The sequence below is a fragment of the Talpa occidentalis genome, unplaced genomic scaffold (assembly GCF_014898055.3).
Source record: "Talpa occidentalis isolate TD23 unplaced genomic scaffold, MPIMG_talOcc4v2.1 talOcc4.17, whole genome shotgun sequence".
Classification (NCBI taxonomy): domain Eukaryota; kingdom Metazoa; phylum Chordata; class Mammalia; order Eulipotyphla; family Talpidae; genus Talpa; species Talpa occidentalis.
The window spans coordinates 4,231,719-4,255,672 of record NW_023601754.1 but is presented as its reverse complement, the minus strand read 5'-3'; the positions used below and the strand labels follow the sequence as shown (position 1 = coordinate 4,255,672).

The following is a 23,954-nucleotide window of genomic DNA, read 5'->3' as shown; positions in this document are numbered from 1 at the left end:
TACCTTTTTAATTAAAAATCATGTTAAGTGCCATAATGTCCCCGTGGAGGCAAGTTCCCTCATAAATCTTTCAGGCACTCTGTCTTCCCCTCTTTTCCTCTTCGTTGGTTGACAGAAGACCGTCAAGTCTTAAAACAGAGAGGCCCCTTGCAGGCGCGCCATGTGAGAAACAACAGGCTTCAGGGGCTTCTCCCGTGCACAGACACAGGATTCCTTCCTCCCACCGTGCCCGGTTTTTCATTCGAAAAATTGCAAGCCTCCAGAAATGCGAGGCGCCTGTAGAGTCAACACCCACCTGCCTCTCACCCCCTTGCATATTTGGGAGCGACACGAACCTCTTCTGCGTTCTGCGCACCTGCCCCTGAGCCCTTTCCTCCCTCCCGACCCCCCAACCCTCCCCTCCACCGCACCCACCGCCAGAGACAGAGACATAGAAACAATGCGTACCCCCTTGGATATATAGAAAGAGATCAAAGGGTCGATGGAGAATTTGAGACCTCTGGGCACATGTCATTCCCCCTTTTAAACCTCTGCATATCCTCTGGGGACAGGGACACCCTCCTGCTCGGCCACAGGGCACCTGGGACATGACAGGGGAGAGAATACGGTAGCGCCCGCTCGTTCACTGTCGTGCCCATGTTTCCCAACCAACCCAGTAATTCCTTTTATTGCTTTTTTTTTTTAATAGCTGTTTTGTTTTGCTTTCTTTTGATGTAGTCTCCAATCAAAGGTTATGTACTTAATCGTCACCTCTTTTAGGGGTCCTTTATTCTAGAGTGGCTCCCCCAGTCTTTTCCAACCCATTGATAGTTGTTTGCATAAGGTCTCTCAATTTCGATTTGTGCGATTGCCCAGTCCCCTCATTTCGAGGCCGCATCTGGTTCTGGGATGGAAGGGTTTCTGGGGCCAGGGATAACCAGGCAAACATTATCATTACAAGGGAGGTGACACCTGTCACTTCTTGTTTTCATGTCACCAAAGTTCTTACTGTTGTTTTGAATATCTTAGAATTTGCCCGGTGAACAATGTCATAGTCAAAAAACCAATTCTGTTATCCCTGTTTTTTTAAATTACTTATATTAACTAACCTCTTTCTTTGATAGCAATTCAATGTATTTTCCCAGCAGTTTATATAAACCATAGAAATTGTCCCGATGAATAATAATTAGTGTATCAGTGCACACATGAGAGCAGAGGGAAAGTTAAAAATTAGGAAGTTGTTGGAGGAAAGAAGCAACTAAAAAGGGCGGGAAGAATTTATCTCGGAACTGGATTTGGTGTTAACTCCCTCACTTAAGGACTCTGGCCAAATTCTTTAAGATGAAGAGACTGAAATGGCTCACTCCTTACTTTTTAAATAATAGCTGCTCTTGTCCCTAGGAACCTGTGTTTCTGTATGATTTTGACTACTAAATAAGCCGTATTTGTTCATGAAATCAATTTGTTCTCTTTTTTTCAGTCAAAGGCTTTTATCATGCCAATCATTGTATCTGATGCTTGTGAAATAATCCCGTTATTGCACAGATTTGGTATAATTCTATCAAAAAATAAAAACAGTAGAAAACTCTAAGTTCACTTTCCCAGCTTAATTGCTAATAAATCTGCATTTCCCACTGGACTTCTTGAAATATTGTGTATAATTCTCAGGTTCTCATAACTAGTTGGAATCTGTTAAACTTGATCCTCAAAGTGGCCCCCAAAAGATGAACCCAAACGAGTGTTGGGTTCTTCCGATCCCCACGGGCTCCTCCTGGCCGCGCTCCCTCCATTTCATAGACCATGACTGTCTGCATAACCGGCCCCTCTGCTTGTTGAGGTGAGAGCAAGAAAACATTCAGGTCTGATTTATATTTGACCCAACACCACAAGATATGATCCAGAGTCAAATAAACATACTCTGACAAATTTTTTCTTGATGCACTCTTAAATCAGGGAGCAATATTTTTACCCACGAACTCATTTGGCAGTTTTGAGCAAAACCATCACCTTTCTCAGTGATTTTAATGATACCTCATTGAATTTACTAGCATCTTTCTGTAACCTACTCCGAAGTGCCACCTTTCCAGCAACTGTCTTCTGTGTTTCCATAAAGAGCTGTCGGTGGCCTTCATTTCTTTCAACCGTACTCTTTAAAAATGTTCACCGCAGTTTAAAAACAAAACCCAAAGATTTTCCTTTAATTCTAAGGTCGTTTTCAACCTATCCCCCAAATTCAGTCCTCCTAAAGCTATTACTCAAAAAGAGCCTCATCATTCTCTCTCATAAATGTTTCACTTAGCGACTTTCCAGAATTTCTTAACCTAGCTTCTGTATTCTAAAACCTTCTCATCTTCTAAAGGGTGTTACAACAATTTTGACTTGAAACTCAAGAGGCTTTTTTTTTAGCGTTCGTACTCCTTACTATAGCATGGAATGAAATGTTTACGAGGGGCTGGGGGGGCTGGGAAGGTGCTGGTAAATGGCGAGTGATGGGTGAGAGTAGAGGGAGTTGTGTGCCTGGGGAATGAGGTATAAGAAGCTTTCACTAGAGCAGAGAGTTTTGCCTCTTAAGCTTTCTTATTAGACTATACATTACATAGCCCCACTGAAAGTTTTTCCTTCTCCACTGTATCTGAGGTTTTAAGTTTCTGGATTTATTATGGCACCCAGTAGCAAGCTGGAGTCAAGTGTTTTCAAGACTTCCATTAGAAATTCCTTTTACAGAGTTTATTGCTTGACTGTTTCAAATTATATGAGAGAAACTTGGCACACAGGTTGTTGAACTGAATTACTTTTTTTCAACATAAAATCTAATTTATTTCAGTTTGTTTTTAATCTAGGGATGAGCCAACAACTCTTCTCATGGTTTTAGAAGATTTGATCATAATTTTAAATAGTTTTTCTGTTAAAAAAAAAAGGAAAGAAAGAAAAGAAAAGGAAAAAAAGAAAGCAAAGAGGCTGTATTTTCCAATTTAATTGTGCGTAGATTTTTCAAAATCCTTGTTGAAAATTTTGAGAAATTAATTTTTACAAAGCACATAATTAGTATGCTTGATGTGTTTGCACATCATCGCACCACGTGTAATGCAGCATGTGTGCACGGGTACATGACTGGCAGAGCTCATGTGTTTTTACTACACATTGTTCTTCCTGTTGGAATGTCAACATCCTCAAGATTGGAAATTCCCGTCATGGTGCAGGGAAACGTTAGGTGGGGGCCACTTAAATTTTGCTTATAAAATTATCCCTATCTCTGTTCTTCAGAGGAAACCAACCTGAAACTTCCTCCTCATACGGAAAGGTGTAGGATCGGCCACTGAACGTTGCTCTGGCCCTCTCCTTGCCCTCAGCTTCCTGCTCAGATTCCTTGTCGTCATTTTGTGGCGTCTCCTTCCCTCTTTCTCTCGCTTCCACCCTTGTTCATTTACTATATTTCATCTTGCAAAAAAATGTTGAGTTGAGCTTCAGACTCGAGATGATTTTTCATTGTACACCTTCCTGAAGCCAGACCACATTCATCACATTTTGATTGTAACTTTTATGTAGTTTATATCATTGTACTTGAGCTTAACAGCAAGTCATCCTTGTCCTCTCGGTATTACCCTCAAGCCTGTTCAATCATAATAATGACTATAATGTATAGCGCCCATAAAATTGACGCTTAAAAATAATTATTAAAGACTTGCAGGTGTTGCATTGTCCCAGAATGGGTGGACTCTGTAGTGAACTGACTTTATTTAAAGTACCACATTATTATCGCTGTTTTCTAAATCCTACTTATGTTGTATTTATGCACATTTTGTTGGACACGATTAGTATCATCTACTAAGTCATTTTTCTTGGCATTCCTTTGAAAAGTTTCAACTGCAAGGAGTTCAGGAAAGTATTCAAGAAAATATTCTCCGATTAAACCACTAAAAGTTTTTGAAAGATACTTAACTGGTCTTTGCCCGGCCAAGTCAATTCGAATTTTACTTTGATCCTATGTGGCTAGCGGGCTATTGGGGCTTAATTCTATGTTAAGTTATCGTTATTATTCAAAGATGTCTGATATGCACATATAGCTGTATCTTCTTGAGAATAGTAACATACTTAAAAATATAAAAAACAGTCTCAGGGATACTGAAAATGTAAGAAATTGTTGGAGTAGTATTCTGTCCTTCCTTATCAATAAATGTCACTCGTTGTTAACGTGTTAGACTTAAGTTCTAGGGAGAACAGACAAATGATACTGGGGCTTCTAGATGTGAAACCATTTAAAATGTTTTTCCTTCGTATTGTTTTTAGTGAACAAATAAAATACTAAGGGGAATAGTGAGTCTTCTGTTGAACGTGTGCTTAGAACTACTAGATAAAATGTTTTAGACACATAATTATTTTAACATTGTGTTAAGACTGTACCTTGGGCCAGGTCCAGGTTCTTGGACTTGTTTATCTTCTGTGTGAGGACAACTAACTGTCTGATGCCAAAATGCAATGAACTTTCAAATATCAAAGAGGAAAATTAAGTATTTCAAGTCCTCAGCTGGTTTACAGATGTGTGAGCTTTGTAGTCCATTTTCTGGTTCCAGTAGGGCATTGTGACAATTTTTCCAATATGTGCACGCTAGATAAGTTTTGAAAGTAAAATGTCGTACTTCAAATACTTAAATAAATGTCTGAATTTCAAATTTATATATTTATTTTTCTTAAAATAGGGGGCCTAAAGCTGAGCTTCACAACTTAAAAAATATTTTTAGATATAAAATGTATTAAATTAAGGAACATTCTCTGTGAGGAAAATAAATGCCTTTTGAAAACAGGTATTCATTTAGATCTCTGATTAACCTTTAACAAGATCTTCCTGTTAAATTCGACATTTGCTTTAATCTCACTAGGAAAAATACAAAATAGTATTGCCGCATATAGAGTTTCTATATACCCTGTGGACGGTAAATGATCTCTCACAGCTAAAGGCACATCTGCAACATATTTAAATGCCAGCTTTGGGCATTATTAGTATAAAATGCTAAGTCACTTCTTTTGGAAATATTTTGAAACGTTTAAACTCCAGGAGGAAACTCCAATAAATTGTAATCTTATGATACCATTTGTTTTGAGGGAGTGGTAGAAAGATGAGTGACTATGTTGCATATTTTTCATTTAGGGGAAAGTAGTATGATAGTTCTTAAAAAAAAAAAAAAAAGTCTGAAGTTTGGTGGGCGAATGATGACTGTGCTTTAAGCTGACGTCCTCTGGACCTTCTTTCAGAAAGCTGTGACATGATTTTAAAGCTTTGCTCTCATCCTTGTACAGGTGACCCAAGTGTGAGGTTTCCTTCAGACTAAGAGTTCAAGAGCAATTATTGGTTGGTTGTAAATAATTTAACCCCAGTATATAATAAACAAAAACCATGGTGCCTTATCTAAAAGTGTGTAAACGTTTTCTGCGTAGCATTCCATGAAAAGTTGTGATTCCACCATAGATTTTTCTCTTTTACCTTGCCCTTCTTTGTCTCTCTTTTTCTTAACTCCATCTTTGAAGGTCAAACATTCGGGACAATGTAGAAATGATTAAACTTCATAAGCAACTCGTCGAAAAAAGCAACGCTCTGTCAGTAATGGAAGGAAAATTTATTCAGCTTCAAGAGGTACGGTGATAATTTATTTTATGTGATAACATGTAGGTAAGAAATTTCAAAAATTGTGTTCAGGTTGTATTTGTTAGGTAAAAGGTCATAACACTAAAAAGTCATTTTTAAGCAGTGTTCTTTTTATTCTCAAGTGTGTTTCATTTCATAGATTGTCTTTTAATAACTCAATAACTAAAGAAATAACCAACTGCTTAGACTTTTTATAAATATCTGTGTCATCTTTAAATAATAACAGATTTATCATATATCATCTCATGCCAAGAAAATTTATTTTTAACTCCTTTTATGGGAATTTGTTATGAGCACACAGCACTGAGGTTTAGATGTATTTGCATAGATCTTCAGTTCTGAGTACTTATGAAACATCTAAGATAGATCAAAGTCATAATTATGTTTTGTTAAGTCTTTCTTTGATGTGGTGTTTTGTTTTGTTTTATCACTGCCATTATCAGAAAATATTTGAGTGCCTGTCATGTCAACTACCATATTTATTTTAAATCTTAGCCATTCAAGTTGACGATACTCTTCAGCCCCGTTGCTGTTTTAACAAAAACTACTACTCCACAGGAATGTGCCATCAGAGGACTCCTATTTATTGGCACTGCATAATTAACATAGGTTCTGGAACTAATGAATTCCAAAACATTCCAGATGAGCAGAATTTATTTTAAGCAGTACTTTCTTTGAAGTACTGAGACAAAGCAATAAATTTGTGCAAACCATAAGGTCATCTGAAGCCTAAATTCACTTTTGAATTAGAGAAATATCTTTAAACTATTCTCTGGGTAGCGTTTTCTACCTTGCGGGAACCTCCTTAAATGCCATATAAACATCTTCCATATAAATATGAGTTTAGAAAAGCGAGGCTAATTAGAGAGTGGGAATGATAGTCCTCTCTGCAGACCGAAAAGAGTAAAAATACATGTCATTGAAAGCCATTTCTAAAATGAGTTTTTGAGAGGAGTTAAAAAGTGATTTTATATTCTGTCATCACTCTCACCATTTTTGTTCCCACTTAACAGTGACCCCAGGTATTTGTTGAAATACCACAATGACGAGGGTCTGCTGTCACGCAGGTACCTCTTTGGGGGTTTGACACAGGGTAGGGGTTTGAAAGATTCAGAACAAGGGATTCAATGAGGTAGGCTGCCCAGAGAAAACTGGTTAAAGTTAAATGTCATGCAGATAACCAAGATTAATAAAAATTTGGTCTCTAGTAGCTAAATAGCCATTTTTCTTTTAATGAGGAACTTCAGTAGAACTTAATCGATTTTCACTAGCAAACGAGGCATCACATGCCATGGTCATAATGGTTTCTATGAAAAGACTTTAATGTAATCCTTTTTTAAAAAAAATTTTTAGAAAAATATGCGGTGCTTAAGTATATAAAATGGACTTTAAAGCATGTGCATAAGGATGCCATTTTAAAATTTAAGAAGAGTTTGTAACTATTTCACTGAATTGAATATTTTAAATTAAAGATATTAAAATTAGAAGCCTACCCTGAGACTGTTTAATGGTGGCAACTGTTGAACGTCTGTGGTCAGCACTGACTCTGTCCCCATTTTAAGATAGCGTGTCCAACCTCTGTAACCGCAGCGAAAAGAAAACAAAAAAATTGCTTAAACAAATTTTCTTAATGGTCATTCTCAACAACTCAAAACCCAGGAGGAAATACAACTCAAAACCCAGCGGTCTGCACTTTGCGATGCCTGCTGAGGCGACCTGGTGTCTTCCACACGGCACGCAGAGGTGGCGGTGTCTGTGGACCCCGCACCGTCGCCATGTGGGGAACAACTGCATGATGTGACCGCCCGTCAATCCACCTCTGGAACCTAATCATTCACAGCAGAATTCAAAACTAATTTTAAAAAATTTTGGTTTTTAGAAGCAAAGAACTCTCAGGATTAGCCATGATGCCTTGATGGCAAATGGGGATGAGCTAAATATGCAACTCAAAGAGCAGCGCCTAAAATGCTGCAGCCTTGAGAAGCAGTTGCACTCCGTGACCTTTTCTGAAAGAAGAATAGAAGAGGTAAGCGCCCGCCAAGTTTAGTTGTTCGTTGCATTGACACTTTTCCGGAATTGTTTAGAAAAACTTAATAGTAACATTGCAAATAGTATATTTTAAAATCCTATGCTACACACATGACGCCTTGAGCACAGCACCACATAGTTGTTAAATATATTATGTGCATGATAAGTCAGTGCTTAAAAATGCTTGCAAATGTGCTAGGATTCAAAATCCTTGAAGACAAAGAAAATTGAAACTGATGCTACATTACCTGTGGAACTTAACGTCCTCAGCCACAACCACATATTAGTCACTTGAAATGCCAAAACAGTGTTAAAGGAATATATCTGGTTCTGAGGAGAATGTTCTGTTCTGCAATATCAACAATTTTGAGAAACTATCCAGGTTGGTTTTTTTGGGTTTTTTTTGAAGTTGTTTGAAAATCCACTTTCTTGTTATTATTGCTACTTATGTCTCCGGCCACTACCATCTTTTTCTACAGTGTGCTAAATTTGTTCTGAAGGAGAATGTAAACGAAATAAAACACCTACATTCTGTCCTGTTCCTGGAAGAATCTTGTACATATTGTCTCATTCTAGCAGCCAGAAGAGATTTTTGAAAATGGAAATGAATTGAAAGAATACTCTGATCCTTGGGGAAAAGTAGCTTAAAAAGCACACTGATGAATAAAACCTTATAATAAATACTAGAAATAAATATAGAGAGTTGCATTTTAATCATAAAGATGGAATTATTGCACCATCTTTATTTCTGATAATATTATTCATTGGGATAAGCCAGGGTAAACCATTTTATTCATTCATTCATTGATTCATTTATAAGATGTGCTACTGGCTCTTTGTAAATTCCAAGTAACACGAGAAAGTGTGTCTTCAGAATAAATAGTGATCAGCACAATTTGTTTGAACCATGAAGCAAAAGAAACGTTAATCCTTTTATTTTTTCTTGTGGGCCAATTGGAATTTAATACAAAATGAGTATAATGATGGAATTCATCAGGGAGGAAAGCAGAAAATATTATGTTTCTCCAGACTTAATAGTGAGCTTTTACACATTCTTTATTGAGTTCTGGCACATGTTCCCATGAAGCAGTGCATACGTTTCTACTTAATTAAAGCAGAAATATTAATTTCATGTTTATTTAACAACTTGGAAAAAAATCAATGCTGAATTGAACACAGACAATATGAGCTTTCTAGTTAGCAGCTGCAGTTTAGAAATCAAGATTGAAATATGCTAGCCTCCTCCTCCTGCTTTTTTTTTTTTTTCACCCACATGTGGTTATATATGATAATCACCTAATGTGTCATTTTCTTTTTATTTTAGCTGCAGGACAGAATTAATGATTTAGAAAAGGAACGGGAACTTTTAAAGGAAAACTATGACAAACTTTACAACAGGTAACGATTGCAGGTATTCGCTCATTCTCTTGTTTGAGATCTTTTTTTCCTCAAAGCACTGGATTCAGAAGACCTAATATTGACTTAAAAATTAGTTGTGGAGATAGCAAGAAATAATGTACATGTTATAATAGACAAATAAGCTTTTGGGGGGCGTTCATAAGCTATTTAACCCGAGCAGTTGTCTGTTACTAAGAAAACTGCTGTAAGCTCACAATCATCTGCTGTAAGCTCACAAGCCCTGTGCTACACACTCTCATAGGTCATTACAAAGTCCTCACGACAGCCTTGAAATGTAGGCATTGTAAATGTCTGTCTTGCAGATAATGAAGACAGAAAGTAATTTGCCTGCACTCTTAGAGCTCGGCAGTAAAAGAACTTGTATTCAAACCTCGTGATTTCTCTCCAAGCCCATGTTTCCTCCCCTGGACTCCCCAACATGTTACCTGAGAGGGTTTCTGTGGGCAAAGTAACTACCAGTTGTCTCTGTTCCTTAGAAAGGGAAGACAGGCATTTTTTTTTACTCAAGATAAATTTTAAAGTGCCGCTTCCATTTTGTTACTTAATCTGCCTCCTAATTATGGTATTTTAGAAATTAATACCTTCTGTACTATTAGAAGCAAAATTCTGTTCCACAACTAAGTTGAGTTAGTGATACAGCTATTTCTGGGGTGGGGTGAGGAACGTATGTGTATATTTCATTATGCTACTGATAAATGATAAATATAAGCTTGCATGGAAGCAAATTGAATGTGTGTTGAAATACATATGTCAAAGTTTGTACTCAACAGTTGCTCCTGTCAGTCATTACTGAAATTTCAAGAAATAACCATCTGATCTATAGATAAATCTTTAACTTTTTAACTTAGGTTTTATGTTTTGTTTTGAAACTATCTTTACATTTTGTAAATTACACCTACAGGGTGTAGGGAGAGGCTTTTATTTTGGCCTACCTTGGGAAATGTACCTTAGTAACATTAGGCATCGTTCCCGTGGGGTGTGTCACCTGTGTCGTTCACCTGCTGGTGTTGGTTACCTTTGCGCGGTGGCTCAGTGCACTAAAGTACTTAGTACCAGCCGTACGACCAGGTACCTATTTAAATAATCTCTGGTGCTATGTGGCAAGAGGAGCCCGGCCAGAAATCTTTATGTGGGATTTGCCATGGACCCTCTTCCAGGTCATTTCATCCCAGTCTTTGTTCGGGTCTCTTATAATTTTCAAAGAATTTCACATGGGCTAAATACAAGGAAGTCAGTGCTTATGGCCATTGAACATTTTCTGCTTTCCCCCCAAGTTGAGGATGTACTGGACTTACATTCTTAGAATAAAAAACATTAAACATAACTGGGAATAATGAATAAGTTGAATTTTTTGAAACACATGTTTTTCTCATATTTGCTTTATCACCATGAAAAACTTTATCTTTCCATATTAGAAGATGATCTAACTCTGGCTTTGAAGGGCTTTTTTAAAGATTTTTATACTAGGGCTCTATGTTTTTTTACTGTCACATTAAAAACAGGCTTCATTTTGCTGCTTACACTTGAATTTTGTGTAAGTGTCTGCAAGTTAAATGTGAGTAATGAGTGTCAAAACACTTGATGTCAAAAAAAATTAATGTCTCATAAGCAGAGAATACAGCAAGTGCGCATAATAGTAAATCCTGTTAAATTACAAAATTCTGCAATACAACTTTTTAACTAATAATGTTTTCAGAAGCATAACTGGAGAACTTCTATAGGAATCAGTACCACTCCAGATTCTTTGCAGCTCTGTGTCTCACAGCTCGGTTCCTCCTCATTGCCAACAACTAGTGCTCGTCAGAAACTGCATGTACTCCCTGTTTGGTTAGTCATAGTGATAGCATGTTTTGTAAAGGAGAGCATTTGTTTGTTATTCAAAATTGGCTAGTTTTCAGGAGAAAAACATGATTTGCAGATTGCGTCCTCATCTTCCTTTCTCGGATGAAATTTTGAATGTGTTTATTACTTGACATATGACATATTAGAGAATGTTCTGGTAAGATAAAACCCTCATGATAGGATTTGGCATGAGCCTTTTTAAATAGGCTAAGACATGTTTGCTACAATGCCAAGAAATAAGTATAACTTTAAGAAATGTTTATTAAAATTTCAGAATAAATTTTTTTGCAATTAAATCTAAAGAGAAATCTAAATCTAGATTATGATATAGTAAAGCTGTGTCCCATCTTCAAAGTTAGTGTTATTTCAGGATAAAGTAGCTGATGACTGCAGTGATGCGTCTACTGTGATGTGCATGAGTCACCTGGAAAGCTTATCAAAATGCAGGTTGTACTCCCTTCGCAACTGCTCTGTCTGCCCACTGGCCCCCTCACCTGCCACCAACCGTCCGCTTCACATTTAGTCAATCTGAGGTTCAGTTCAGAGAATCTGTTAAAAGTGATTTTAAGATATTAACTGCCTGAGAGGAACTAATTTATTGCCCATTTGTTTTTTTGTTTGTTTGTTTGTTTTGTTTGTTTTTAATTTATACAAGCACTGGGTACAGTCAGAAGCGCGGGAGGGTGAGAGAATTCACCAGAGCCAGAGCGGGGAGCAGAGCAGGCAGAAGGACCGAAGTGCACTGCTGAGGGGAGCAGCGGGCGCGGCAGGAGAGGTCTGAGCACCTTGTGGGAACCTCGCCGGTGGCTGGGGATCGAACCGGCGCTGCAGAGGCTGCAGGCAGCTTCGCAGCCCAGCGCTCAACCACTGTGCCACCAGGGGAGGCCCTGCCCATTTGTTTTTTAAAAAATAAAAAGGTTGATTTAGTTTTTGAAAATATTAATTATTTTAATAATTGGGTGAATCCAGTTTTTACAACATGATAATCATCTCATGTCAGTATCTAAGGAGCCTGGCCGACCCCCTTAGCCTCCGTGCCTGTTTCTGTGAAGGGAGTGCCTTCCCCTGCGGTCTTTCAGGAATCATGAATGCCGTACAATCAAATAAATACGAGCTCTTCGTGCTCCCCGGAAGCCAGACTGAGCCCATTTGTTGCATCATTTTTCCTTCCCCAAGTGAAATATCCCAAAGTAAATACATATTTAGCGTTTGTTAAACCCTACTAAAGTCCCGATGGGTTTCTTTGTTTTTGGTTTGATCTTACTCTTGCCCGTCTCTCACATCAGGATGCCCTTGAACTTGGGAACAGGGACTTCTTCTGTAAGAACGAAAACCTCAAGGTGGTGAAAAATTCTTGTTGATCAAGGGCATGTACGTACAGGATGCTGACCCATGTCTGCAGTGGACAGGCCAGTGGCCACAGCCACCAGTGGGCATCCCAAGTGCAGAATGACATTATCACTTTCATAATGAAATCTGCGCGAGGACCAACTGTGACACCCCCCTCAGCTGTCACTGTAGGCAATATTCAAAAACATTTTCATGAATAAAAGGTTCTCAAAGACTGTTCTCTATGCAGATTTAATCATGTACACAGTCTTTACAAAGAAAATGGAGCCAGATGTGGTTCACCATTTATAGTTACACAGATGGCTCCAAGCACAGAGGAATACAGTAAATTCAAAAGGAATTCCTCATGAAACTCCAGTGGAATGTAATCCTAAATTTAGAGGGAAGATAGCAGAGGACTAAATTCAGATTGACTTATGCTGATTTACACTAGTATTTTGTGGGTTTGGAAAAACCAGGCTGCTAAATTGTTCTTAATTTAAACACATACAGCTTCTGATGTTTCTGCCAGATTAACTGTTGGTGATCTTTTTGCTGGTACTAATGCTATTGGAACACTACTGTTTCTAATTTTTGGCATCTGATAGAATGTATGGTTGTGCCTATTTCATCATGCTAATTTTTTTCCGGGTAGTACATGTTTTTAATAATGAAAGACACACACACACACACACATACGCTCACATACATGCATATATATGTGTGTTTTCAAAATATGTATTTGACCAGATGCAGAAATTATATGTATTCTTAAAATGTAAAGGAATAATCTTTAGTATTTGAAGTTCCTGTTTTATTTGGATTTAAGGCTAAGCCATTGTACCTTTGATAAAATTTACTTAGAATACTTGTATACAAGATCCAGGGCTTTTTTAGGGTTCCATATGTGAAATGATAGAAGAAACAGATGTCCTATTTAAGAGAAACTTCTAGAATTCCATTTATTTTTTAAGGCCATGTTATCTTAAATGCACCAAAAACAATATGCATCCTAGAAAAGTATCTCTTTTGGAATAAAACCTTAAGGTTACCTGGGACTAACATTAAGGGCAATTTTCAGCAACACGTTTCTTTTCCTTTTACTTTATCATCAGTCCAAAGCCAGATTTTATAGATTTTTGTTTCATTTGCTGGGTTTAAAATAAGTAGAGTAGAAGGGTCAAAGCTGCTGATAATTATTCAGTCATATCAAGCTTCACAGATAATAGTTTTCTGCTGCAATACAGATCAAGATCCGTTTTTCTGAAACCTGGGTGTCACCTGGGCAGCTTTATAAAAATATGAATTCCTGAGCCCCAGAAGCTTCACTTTTCAATCTACCTGCTTGTTCTTAGTGCGGCTGACCTAGCACCAGGGTTTAGTTTAGGCCAATACTGGGGGGGAGCCATTAGCATCAACCAGTGTTTCGCGTGAACCTTCTATAGACCGCTCAGTTACCTGCAAATGGCTCTCCCGGTGTGCTGGGTCTCAATCATTACTAGATTTTAACAATAATTTAAGTTCCTGCACTTTCATTAGGAATAGTAATTCTCTCTTTTCATTCTTAGCAGCATTTCCTTATCAGATTTATACCCCAGTCACGTTACAAATAAAATTTGCTTTGTTCCTTAGGACAAAAACTACATTCTCACCACTGCTTTACGTCAGGATTGCTATCTTATAGTTTAATATGCTATTATTTTCTTGCCATTATTTTGTTACCATGTTATTATCACAGACTATTTGAACGTTTCAAATTCTAGAACAAAAGATCAGGTGGAGAGTCCCTTTTCTCTGTGTTAAGAGAGTTTGGATATGGGAGAGAATGGTCTTGTCCGACGCTGATTGCTGAGGTTTGAGACTGGATTCCTCTGGACTACGTACAGTATCTGAATTCCTTTAGTAGTCCCACAAAAGCTGCACACTGCCAACTTTTCTGACTTTAGAGCTCTAAATTAAGGCCAGTTCCTTTGCTCATCCCACAAGCTCTTTCATGTTCGCTAACCGCAGCCTGAGAAAGGCGCCTCGGTTTCAACAGCAGCAGACCAGCATATGTTTACTTAATTCCTGAGACATGATGACAGTGGTCTCTGTGCCACTAAAAGCTTTTCTCTTTATTATTTTCGGTTGAAGCTGATTTCCAAGCTCTCCTCGCATGTCACGTGTGTTTTGCAGTGCCTTCAGTGCTGCCCACGAAGAGCCATGGAAGCTGAAGGAGCAGCAGCTCAAAGTGCAGATTGCTCAGCTGGAGACCGCCTTGAAATCTGACTTAACAGACAAAACTGAAATCCTTGACAGAGTAAAAACTGAAAGAGGTACCTCTAAAACCACTACTGACTTCTTCATTTCAGACCTCTGTGTTATTCGGTGGTGTTCACTGAGTCCAGCAGGACTTAGCATGTGCACCTTGCCGTGGGGGGCGGGGCGTGCCAGTGTCTTAACAGCAGTCCAGTGTCAAGAATGTGTTGGCTGCTCCCAATGCCCCTTTGCTGTGCCTGGCCCACATGCCCGAGGAAGTCGTCTTCTCACGCTTATTCAGGTTGCTTTCACTTCTTTCCTTTTTCTAATTTGAGCTTTTCTTTATCCAACAGTCCAGCCTTTCTTTATCCAACAGTCCAGTGTTACAGACCACCAGTGTGATGGGCACTGTTCTGTGGATAAAGCGTTGAATAAAACAAAAGCCTTGCCCTCATGCAGCCTAAAGTCAGTCGGGAGAAGCTATAATAATTAAGTACAAATGAGATACGTCAGGTAGTGGCAAGTGGATTGGAGGGAAAGGCTGTGTAAGACGCACAGTGGTAAGGTTGCTGTTTTTGACAGGTCGAATTGGGAAGGTGTCTCTGATTATGAGGTGGTTAACTCTCCTCTGTGATGGAGAACTTAAATACCACCAGCTTTGTCAACATGTCCCTGCTCAAATCATAGTCATTAATAAGTTTCATGTCATGAAATTCTTGTCTCAAAGCATAAGATTTATAATTACAGTAGATGTCTGCTTTATTATAACATACATGCACATCTACTGCACAAGAGGGGAAATGAATCAGTTGTTTCTGAGGTTATATCCATTTGCTTATCCACTAAATAAACCAAGTGATGTGATTAATAAAGTTGCTGAATTTCCAATTCAGTTCTGTGCGAACTTTTAAAAGTTTAATGCAAACTCAGTTACAAAAATAATTAGGTATCTGCTCAGCGCACTAGACACTGATACAGGTCACAGTGCCATTATTTCATTAACTATAAGAAAGGTTTCCCCTCATTTTAATATTTCTGAAATTTCCATGCATCTATAAGTGATAATATTTTTAAATTATAGTCTGACCTTTTTTTTTTTTTCACATTTTAAGAAGCCTGAAATCTTATAATCAATGGAGTCTCAATTTTAATGAAACACACATGTGCAATATTTACTTGCTGCTGATTAAATTTTATGAGAGAATTATGACCTTTTTTTCTAGAAGATTGTGAGTAGAAAGAAATAATGACATGATTTCTGACCAGGTGGAGATTCAAAAGTTTCATATCAAAGATACAGAGTCCCTGATTTTGAAGAGACATAATGGATACCTCACCGGGTGTTTTGGTTAGTGTTTGCTCAGTAAATTCTTGTTCGCAGAAGTGGAAGTGCTCTGTATTTCCCTGTCTTCCAAAACCTGATATAAAATGATGCATTTTTGAAGGAAAGAGAAATGAAATGAACCTTTCTCATTTCTGTGATTTCTCTTTTCCTGAATATCAGAGATTCCAAAACTCTTCCTGAGGGGATAGAATCTTGGTCTTTTTTTAAAAAACCTGTTGTTGTTAAATTAATCCTAAGCAATCTTTTTAAATTATTAAAACTACAATTGCTAAATTATTTTAAGTCAACCAGTCCACGCCTCATCTTTTTTACTGGTTCTGTGGTTTTCCAGACATTTTTGAATAAAAAATAACTCATGTGCACTGGTTCTTACGTCTTTTCCAGATTTTTCTGAATAATAACAATAATTCACATACCCTGTGTTTTAAAAAAAAAGCCAGTAAACAAAAAATTAGAAAAAATCACTCAATCCCACAACCAACCCTCAAGATAACCACTATTAATATTTTTTTATGACTATCGTCCCAGAATTGTTTTTTTATATGTGTAGATATAATTTTGTCATGTCTTTTCTCACTGTGAAATCATCCCTGAAATATAAATATATATCCATACATCATCGTTTACAATGGCTGTCGTAGTTTTCCAGTGTGATGATATATACCATGGACTGGTCAACAATTGGTTAAGATTCATCTATTGATGAATTTTTAAATAACTTCATTTCCTTAAGTTTCATAAATATCTCTACACAAATCTCTATGTATTTGTGCAATAATTTTCTTAAGAACGATTGCTCGCAGTGAATCTTTATTTTCAGTGCATCTGTGATTTTAGTTACATTTGCTTGAATACCTGAAATTTACGGTTCTAATAATTTTAGTTTTTGTTTCTTTGTGAAAATGTTAACATAGATTATAGGAAAAATATTATAGCCTTTAACCATTTTTCCCCAGGGAAATGCTAAACAAAAAATTAAAATGGTCTATTGAAGAAAATCTTTCAATATTCAGAAAGTTCCTTTTATATTACAGATTTTGAAATTGTTTAATTTTTACTTTGAAGTCTCTTCACACATTTACCTTTCATGTATCAAGTGTTCTTTGCCAGAAGATTTTTCCCTGGCTTCTTGTAGTCATTCATCTAACTGGCAAATTATTTTTAGAGAATACTCACCTCTTTATTCAAGGTACAAATTAGTTTCAGATTGTGTGAATATGTGGGGAAAGGATATGTAAATGCAGTTTGCATTTGGTTAATGCTTAAATTAACTGCATGTGTTTAAGGGCTTGCTTTTGAAAGTTCCTTTCTATCTTTAGCTGAAATGCATAATTCAGCATAATGCATATGGTTATATTGATCACAGCTGAAGATATTAGCACAAAGGAGCTCTAAAAATTGTTTAGTTGAATTGTTCTCTGCACCCTGCTTATTAATGGTGTGCTTGACGAACATAATTTTAAAAGAGTGAAATGTTATCTCATTTGAATAAAATGCTGTTTAGATTAACCTGCTTTTTGTCAAATCATAAGGTAAGGGGGTGATTTTTCCTCTTGTACAGTGTGCTTTTTCATATTCTAATTCAGCAGGTCTGTATTCTCTTTGAACCATAGCACCTCCGTACTTTTTAAAGAGCAATGAGTTTGAGCCCCAAATAACAGTTTAAGAAAGGAAAAATATGGTAGATGATTCTATATAAAATTCAGTAGAGAACAAGTTACTAGTATTCCGTAATGTCTTCTCCCACTAATTCGTTATTTTTCCACTAAAAATGCCCTAGTTTTAAAAATTATCAGTGAAATGGGAACATAATTGTTGAAACAATATTCAGTAGAGGAAAAAACACTTGAATAAGTTTATTTATGCCCAGTAGCTTATCATTCTTAGGACCCTGCTCTAAAAAACTATACAGCAAAGAGAGAATAAAATACACTGTCTAGATGAAAAAGTCCTTTGTACTCCAGAACCCCTGGAAGTTCTGCTGCCTAGATAAACTATATTATCCTTTGGGTTTACATCTCTTCTGATTATATTTACCTTATTTTGTTACCTAATCAGTTCATCTAGATTTTTTAACCCAGTCAACATAAACTAAAGTTTTCCGCATTCTTTTTCTGCTCTCTCGCCAAAAAGCAAGCTCTCTAGCCCACACCCAAGGTCAAAAAAAATTTTTTTGGCTTTTTAATCTGCTAGCAAATGTGTGACACTGAAAACATCCAGGTTTCATCTACTTCTTCTTAATTGTGCTTTTTACAAATTTTACTTACATGTAATAATTCTACCTTGGGAGCACAAAGCATTTTGAAAGTCAGAAAAAAATATTTTTATATAAAATGCAGTCAGTGTGTAGATGCATTCTGTGAGGAACTCTTGGCAAAGGTATTGATTTGCTTTTTTTTTTTGAAGAAAAAGAAACAAAAATGTACAAGCTGAATTGTGGACTTACAATAAACATAAATCCTCGAGAGTAGGATGAGACTAATGGAGACATTTGGGTGACACGTTGTAGTTAGTCCACAGGGACCAGTCACTTAAGAACACAGACTGAAGAATAAATTTGTTTTCTTGGTGTTACGCTTTTTTTTCAAGTTGAACATGTATCATGCAGAGAGCGAGAGATTAGTCTCTTTATGGATTCACCGCCTTCTGTAGCTCCCCTCTGTACAATCCCCACAAGAATGAGTGGGTCATGGTGAGTGAGACAGGACATTACCTGTCTCCATCCCTTAGCAAGAGAGAGCTGAGTTCATGTCCTGCTAATTAATAGCATAAGCTCAATGAACGAAGAACATACCTAAGTTATTGTGGATACTACCGTGCACTGGTTGAGAATTCTTTTCTCCTACATTAACAGATTTGTTAAAAGTGTGGTTGATTATGTGATACTATGATAACATGATGCATTCCGAGTTGTTGGAGAAATTACCTTGTTTTAGTAAAAAGAGTTTATGCTGAGAACTCAAGGAAACCAATTTAAAAAACTAAAAGACAACGTTTTTTTTGCATGCTTTTCAGGACCCTTAATAAGTAAGTAAAAATCAAAGATTTGGAAACATATTTTCTGAGATATTTTAGATAGAGCATTCCTTTGAAGTCCCAGAGGCCACAATTTCCTTATATTAATACTGTGAACTTAAATCTTAAGTTTTTGATAAGCAAGTGAATCATCTGGTAGACACATGAGCGTGTTCATTTGTTCCTCATCCCCCCACTGCCTTTGTCTAGGTGCTAGCTCAATTTCCTTTCTTACCAGAACAATACTAGATCAAGCTCGGTATGTATCAGAAATCAAATTGATTTAAAATGTGTTCTTTGACCTCATTCTCAATTACCTTTCTAATTATGTTGACTTTATTTTTAAGACCAAAATGAAAAACTCATTCAAGAAAATAGAGAACTGCAGTTACAGTATCTGGAACAAAAACAACAGCTTGATGAACTTAAAAACCGCATGAAGTTTTACAACCAGGTGAACTATTTCTTGTTGAGGAAATAACACTACAAAGCAAAAGGACACGAATATATTGCTTAGTTGATATCAGGCAGCAGTATGCTCCGTGATGATAGTCTGCACAGTTAGGGTGTCTTTCTACTTGCCATCAGTATCTCGTTGTGAACGTCTGCGTGCTCTGTCTGTTACAGGAGGGTGACATTGATGCTGATGAATTGAGTGAAGCGCTGCTGTTCCTCAAGGTAACTTTCTTAACTTCACCAGGAATTGCACACCTCCATATAACTGTCTTTAGCATAACGATGACCCTGAGCTGTAACCCTTCTACTTGGAGAAATGAATTATTCAGGAAAGCAGTCAGGTGACATTTGGTTACAGCATATGCATATTTCATAATAACATCAAAATTACATTAAAATAGACCTCAACTAAAATATATATAAATTTAAAAAGAAAGAAAAGAAAAAAATAGACCTCAAAAACTCATAAAGCACTTTCTCCAACTGTAAACAAACATTTTACTTGTACGTGCCTCACTGAAAAGCCAATGGACAATTTTCTGTCCTAAGAGAACTGATGTACCCATTATCTTAGATAAAATATTGAATTATAAGAGTTATCAGAAGACAGCTATCAATTCTAGAATACTTTATTGTTTACAAGAAAACACGAAAATGCGATTCTTTCCTTTTAAGTCATCGCAGTGTTGATTTTAATCAAATCAAGAAATAGAAATAAATCTCCATGATTTTTTTCTTATGTCATGAAGCAATAAACTGTTTTTTATTTCTCTGTAATTGTTCCAAATGTCTATTCAAATATACCTTCTATATCAGGGCTGCTTTATTCCTGCTGGAAAATGGAAATATATCTGTTTTCAATTAATGATCGTCGTTTGCTCTCTCTTTCTCTCTCTCTCTCTCTCTCTCTCTCTCTCTCTATATATATATATATATATTAATTCACATGATTACATTTGGAAATCCTTGTTTCAGTAATAAAATATGGTTTGATTTTAGGCTCAAAAATCACAAAAAAATGGAGATCTCTCCTTTTTAGAGAAAGTAGACAGTAAAATTAATAAAGATCTAGAACGTTCCATGAGAGAACTGCAAGCAACTCATGCAGAGACAGTGCAAGAACTTGAAAAGACAAGAAACATGCTAATTATGCAACATAAAATTAATAAAGATTATCAGGTAATGTAATACATTAACTCGGGGAGACAGATTTCCTATAATATTCTACTCATGCTCCTTTTTCGGAGCAGCATTGTGTGTTATCATCTATTTATAATCTACTTTTGCGTATTATCACATACCTGGAATTCAGCCTTATAATGGGGTATTTGGAATAAGAGTCTTAAACACAAATAATTTTAATTGCCTGGTTTTAGAAAATAAACAGTAACAACGAACTCACCTTTCCTACTATTACCATATACTGCAAATGGGTATAGTTACGCCGCAGCTCTGCCATAACCACATTATACTAGCTTTTAACAAACGGGACAATTACCTCAATAAAAAGGAATGGGAATTTTGTCTATTTTACTTTGGATTTATGAACTGTGCCAAGCATAATTTTCTAAACGGTAAGCTGGTAAGCTGTTTGAGGTCAGGACACTGTGGTCTAAAGCTCCTGGAATTCCAGGATCTGGTAAGCGAAAATGGAGATAATCATAAGTGTTGAAACTTACCTCATTTCTAGATGGAAGTCGAGGCAGTGACCCAGAAGATGGAGAATTTGCAGCAAGATTATGAACTCAAAGTGGAACAATATGTTCATCTCCTCGATATCAGGGCTGCACGCATCCAGAAACTGGAAGGTACAATGTGCACAATTTTTTATCCACATTAACTAAAAGAATGGATTTTATAACAGTGGAAAATGTCATCCAAATCTACACTCACCATTTCTTTTTGCTCAGCTTTCTTTCCCAGTTCTTAACTGTAATAGTGATTTACCAAAAAGACAATTTTTATCTGCTGCTTTGCCATTCAAGAATTTTGAGTCATGCCCTACTCCTTTTCGAATTGAGTGTTGTAGGCAAGATTTCAAAGTACGTTATAAAGCCCTACAGACTAAATTTACTACCTCATTCCTAATTTCTTTTCTAAGCAAGCTGCGTGTCTCAGCCAAGCCAGTCTGCTTGCTTTGCAGATTCATCTTGCTTAGTTCCACCACGAACCCTCATGCTCTCCATCTGAACCTCCTCGCTCCACCAACTCCATGATACCCCACCCTGCTCCAGAGTCTTACTAAAGTCACTCTACTGCCAGAAAGCTAGCTCTGATTATTCCTCACCATTTCCATACTCGAAATGCCTATATAAGTGGTTTTCAAACTTTCACAAGTATGGAAATCACCTTGGGAAATTATCTAAAATGTAGCTTCCTTGGGCCCTACCCCTAGAGATTCTAGGGTCCCTGACTCTGTATATTTAGATATAACTCTAATCAATTCAGATGTAGGCACAGGACAGTGCTTTGAGAAACATTAACTCAGCACTGAACTACTTTTCCTCATGTACTCAAAAGAGTTATTTCGAGGTTAATTAAATGAATGCTTTTCAATGTTGGAGGTTTACCTTTTATTTTTTGCTGCAATATAAGTTCTGCAATGATAAATACTTCAACTCTGTTTCAAGTCCCCAACCATACAAGACTTACTTTAATGAACTATGTCTGCACTAATTTTACACTCTTAAAAATAAATGGTGATTCTCAATAGCCTTTTGTTTGCATGGGCTAAATTTTTGATATTTTTATCATTAATTATTATAAGTGAGAAATCTTAAAAATATATAAAGAAATACTAAAGTAATAGTAAGCACATTACATGTTAATGTAAATTACAGAATTTGTTTTTTTCAAAACTATACTTTCCTTCCTGAAAAGGTGGAAAACGATGTTGTTTTAGGATTTTTTTTAATTTTTCTAATTGTTTGACGTTTCTGGCAAAATTGCATAGTATCCTATTCAATACAAAGTGGCTGGGTCTTTATGTCAGCTTCTGCAGTTAGTCTGTTATGATATCACACATCATGTAGATTCTGAGAAACACCACTACACGCTTGAGAGAGAATAACAAGGTAAAGGTTAAATAATATCTTAGTATTGTTTTAAACATATTTCTGACCTCACAAGCTGCCAAAGAAATTTCATGGACTCTCAAGGGCTCCCTGACCTCACTTTTCTTTTTAAGATTTATTTATTTATGCATAGAAGAACTGGGGTGTAGGTCAGAGGTGCGGGCAGTGAGAGGATTCACCAGAGACAGAGTGGGGAGCAGAACAGGTGGATCCACTGAAACACACTGCTGAGGGGAGCAGCAGGCGAGGCAGGAGAGGTCTGCGCCATATGGGTCAGCTCCCTGGCCGGGGATTGAGCTCAGTGGTGACAGCACTGAGATGAGACTTAATCCCTAGACCACCGTGGAGGCCCTTCCGTGACCTCACTTTGAAAACAACTCCTCTAAATCGTAGGGCTCAGTAAATATCTTTACCTAACTCAACAGAGTTTTCCAAAAGTCAAAGAGCAGTTTGTACCTTTTATTTCAAGTAGCACTCAATAAAAGTGTGCTTAATGGAATTTTCCTGAGTAAAAAGAGGATCATAGAGTTTGGTATTTTCATTCCTTTAAATTCTTACTGAATCTTTACCAATGAATTTTTTTCTGTCCCCTAAATTCATTGATTCATTCCGTAAACATGACCAAACCCCTAAAGCATCCTAAGCAAGTGCTGGGCAGCGAGGATGAATATGGTCAAAAAGTTCAGGCACCGTCCTGAAGGCCCTCATGACATGTGAACAAGTGAAGAGTGCTGCTTTCCCATGAAGAGTGTGAGGCTCAGAAAATCAAAAGATGCCAAGGAAAGAATGCCTCTCTCCTGAAGATTCAGGGAAGACGCTACACAGTAGATGTGAGACAGAATTCACCCTTGAGTAAGAGGATTTCCAGGCAGTAGGTGAGGGAGGCAAAAAGGCCCTAGCTGCTGTTCACTTGGAAACTGCGTGGGGGCCTGTGTAGCTGGATGGCGGGACTAGGAAAGGGAGAACATCTGCAGGGGAGGCTGGAGAGAGCCCGTGAAGGGGCCCTGTTTGCCATCCTGAAGAATTTGAACCATTCGGAAATTTTTAAGGGCTAATATACCCAGGATTGCATTTTGGCCATTGAGGACAATGAGTAAATTTGAAGGAAGCAAGAAATTTAAGTTCCATCATAACCTAAGGAATCAACACTGGGAATATAAGTAGGGTCAGTGTAGATAAAGAGGACAAAGACAAACCTGATAGTCATAAGAAAAAGCATAGAGTGACAGTGATGCTATAGATGTGGGGAGAGGAAAGGAAAAAAGACGAGGATGACTGAATCCCGCTCAGGCAGCTGAATGAATGCTAATGCCATCGCTTGAGAGTCACAGTACAGAAATAACTAGATGAGAATATGATACATTCTGTTTGGGTTTTATGGAGTTTGAATGTGCCTAGGGGATATCTAGCTAGAGGACTCAGCAAGCCATTAGATATGTGGGGTCTGGAATTCAGGAAAGAGATCCGAATTAAAAATAGAAATATGAGAATCTCAGCATACTTAAGAGTAGCAGAAATCATAAAAGGGGGTGGGCTTGCCCATAAATTATGTAGACTAAGGAAACGATGAAAACAGAAGCCCAGCAAA

The 23,954-nt window shown here is 37.2% G+C and overlaps 1 protein-coding gene across 11 annotated transcripts in view; it reads left to right on the top strand.

Annotated features, from left to right (window-relative positions):
• The window catches only part of RPGRIP1L (RPGRIP1 like), a 91,678-nt gene that overhangs the window by 15,601 nt on the left and 52,123 nt on the right, over positions 1–23,954 (top strand). For all 11 annotated transcript variants that reach the window (XR_008552377.1, XM_054696875.1, XM_054696873.1 and 8 more), the window contains 8 exons: positions 5,503–5,608; positions 7,500–7,646; positions 8,973–9,046; positions 14,414–14,553; positions 19,184–19,290; positions 19,464–19,514; positions 20,292–20,471; positions 20,983–21,100. Coding sequence is in view for 10 of the 11 variants with exons in the window: in XM_054696875.1 (XP_054552850.1) it covers positions 5,503–5,608; positions 7,500–7,646; positions 8,973–9,046; positions 14,414–14,553; positions 19,184–19,290; positions 19,464–19,514; positions 20,292–20,471; positions 20,983–21,100 (923 nt within the window). In the remaining variant the exon portion in view is untranslated. The remainder of the gene's footprint in view (positions 1–5,502; positions 5,609–7,499; positions 7,647–8,972; positions 9,047–14,413; positions 14,554–19,183; positions 19,291–19,463; positions 19,515–20,291; positions 20,472–20,982; positions 21,101–23,954) is intronic.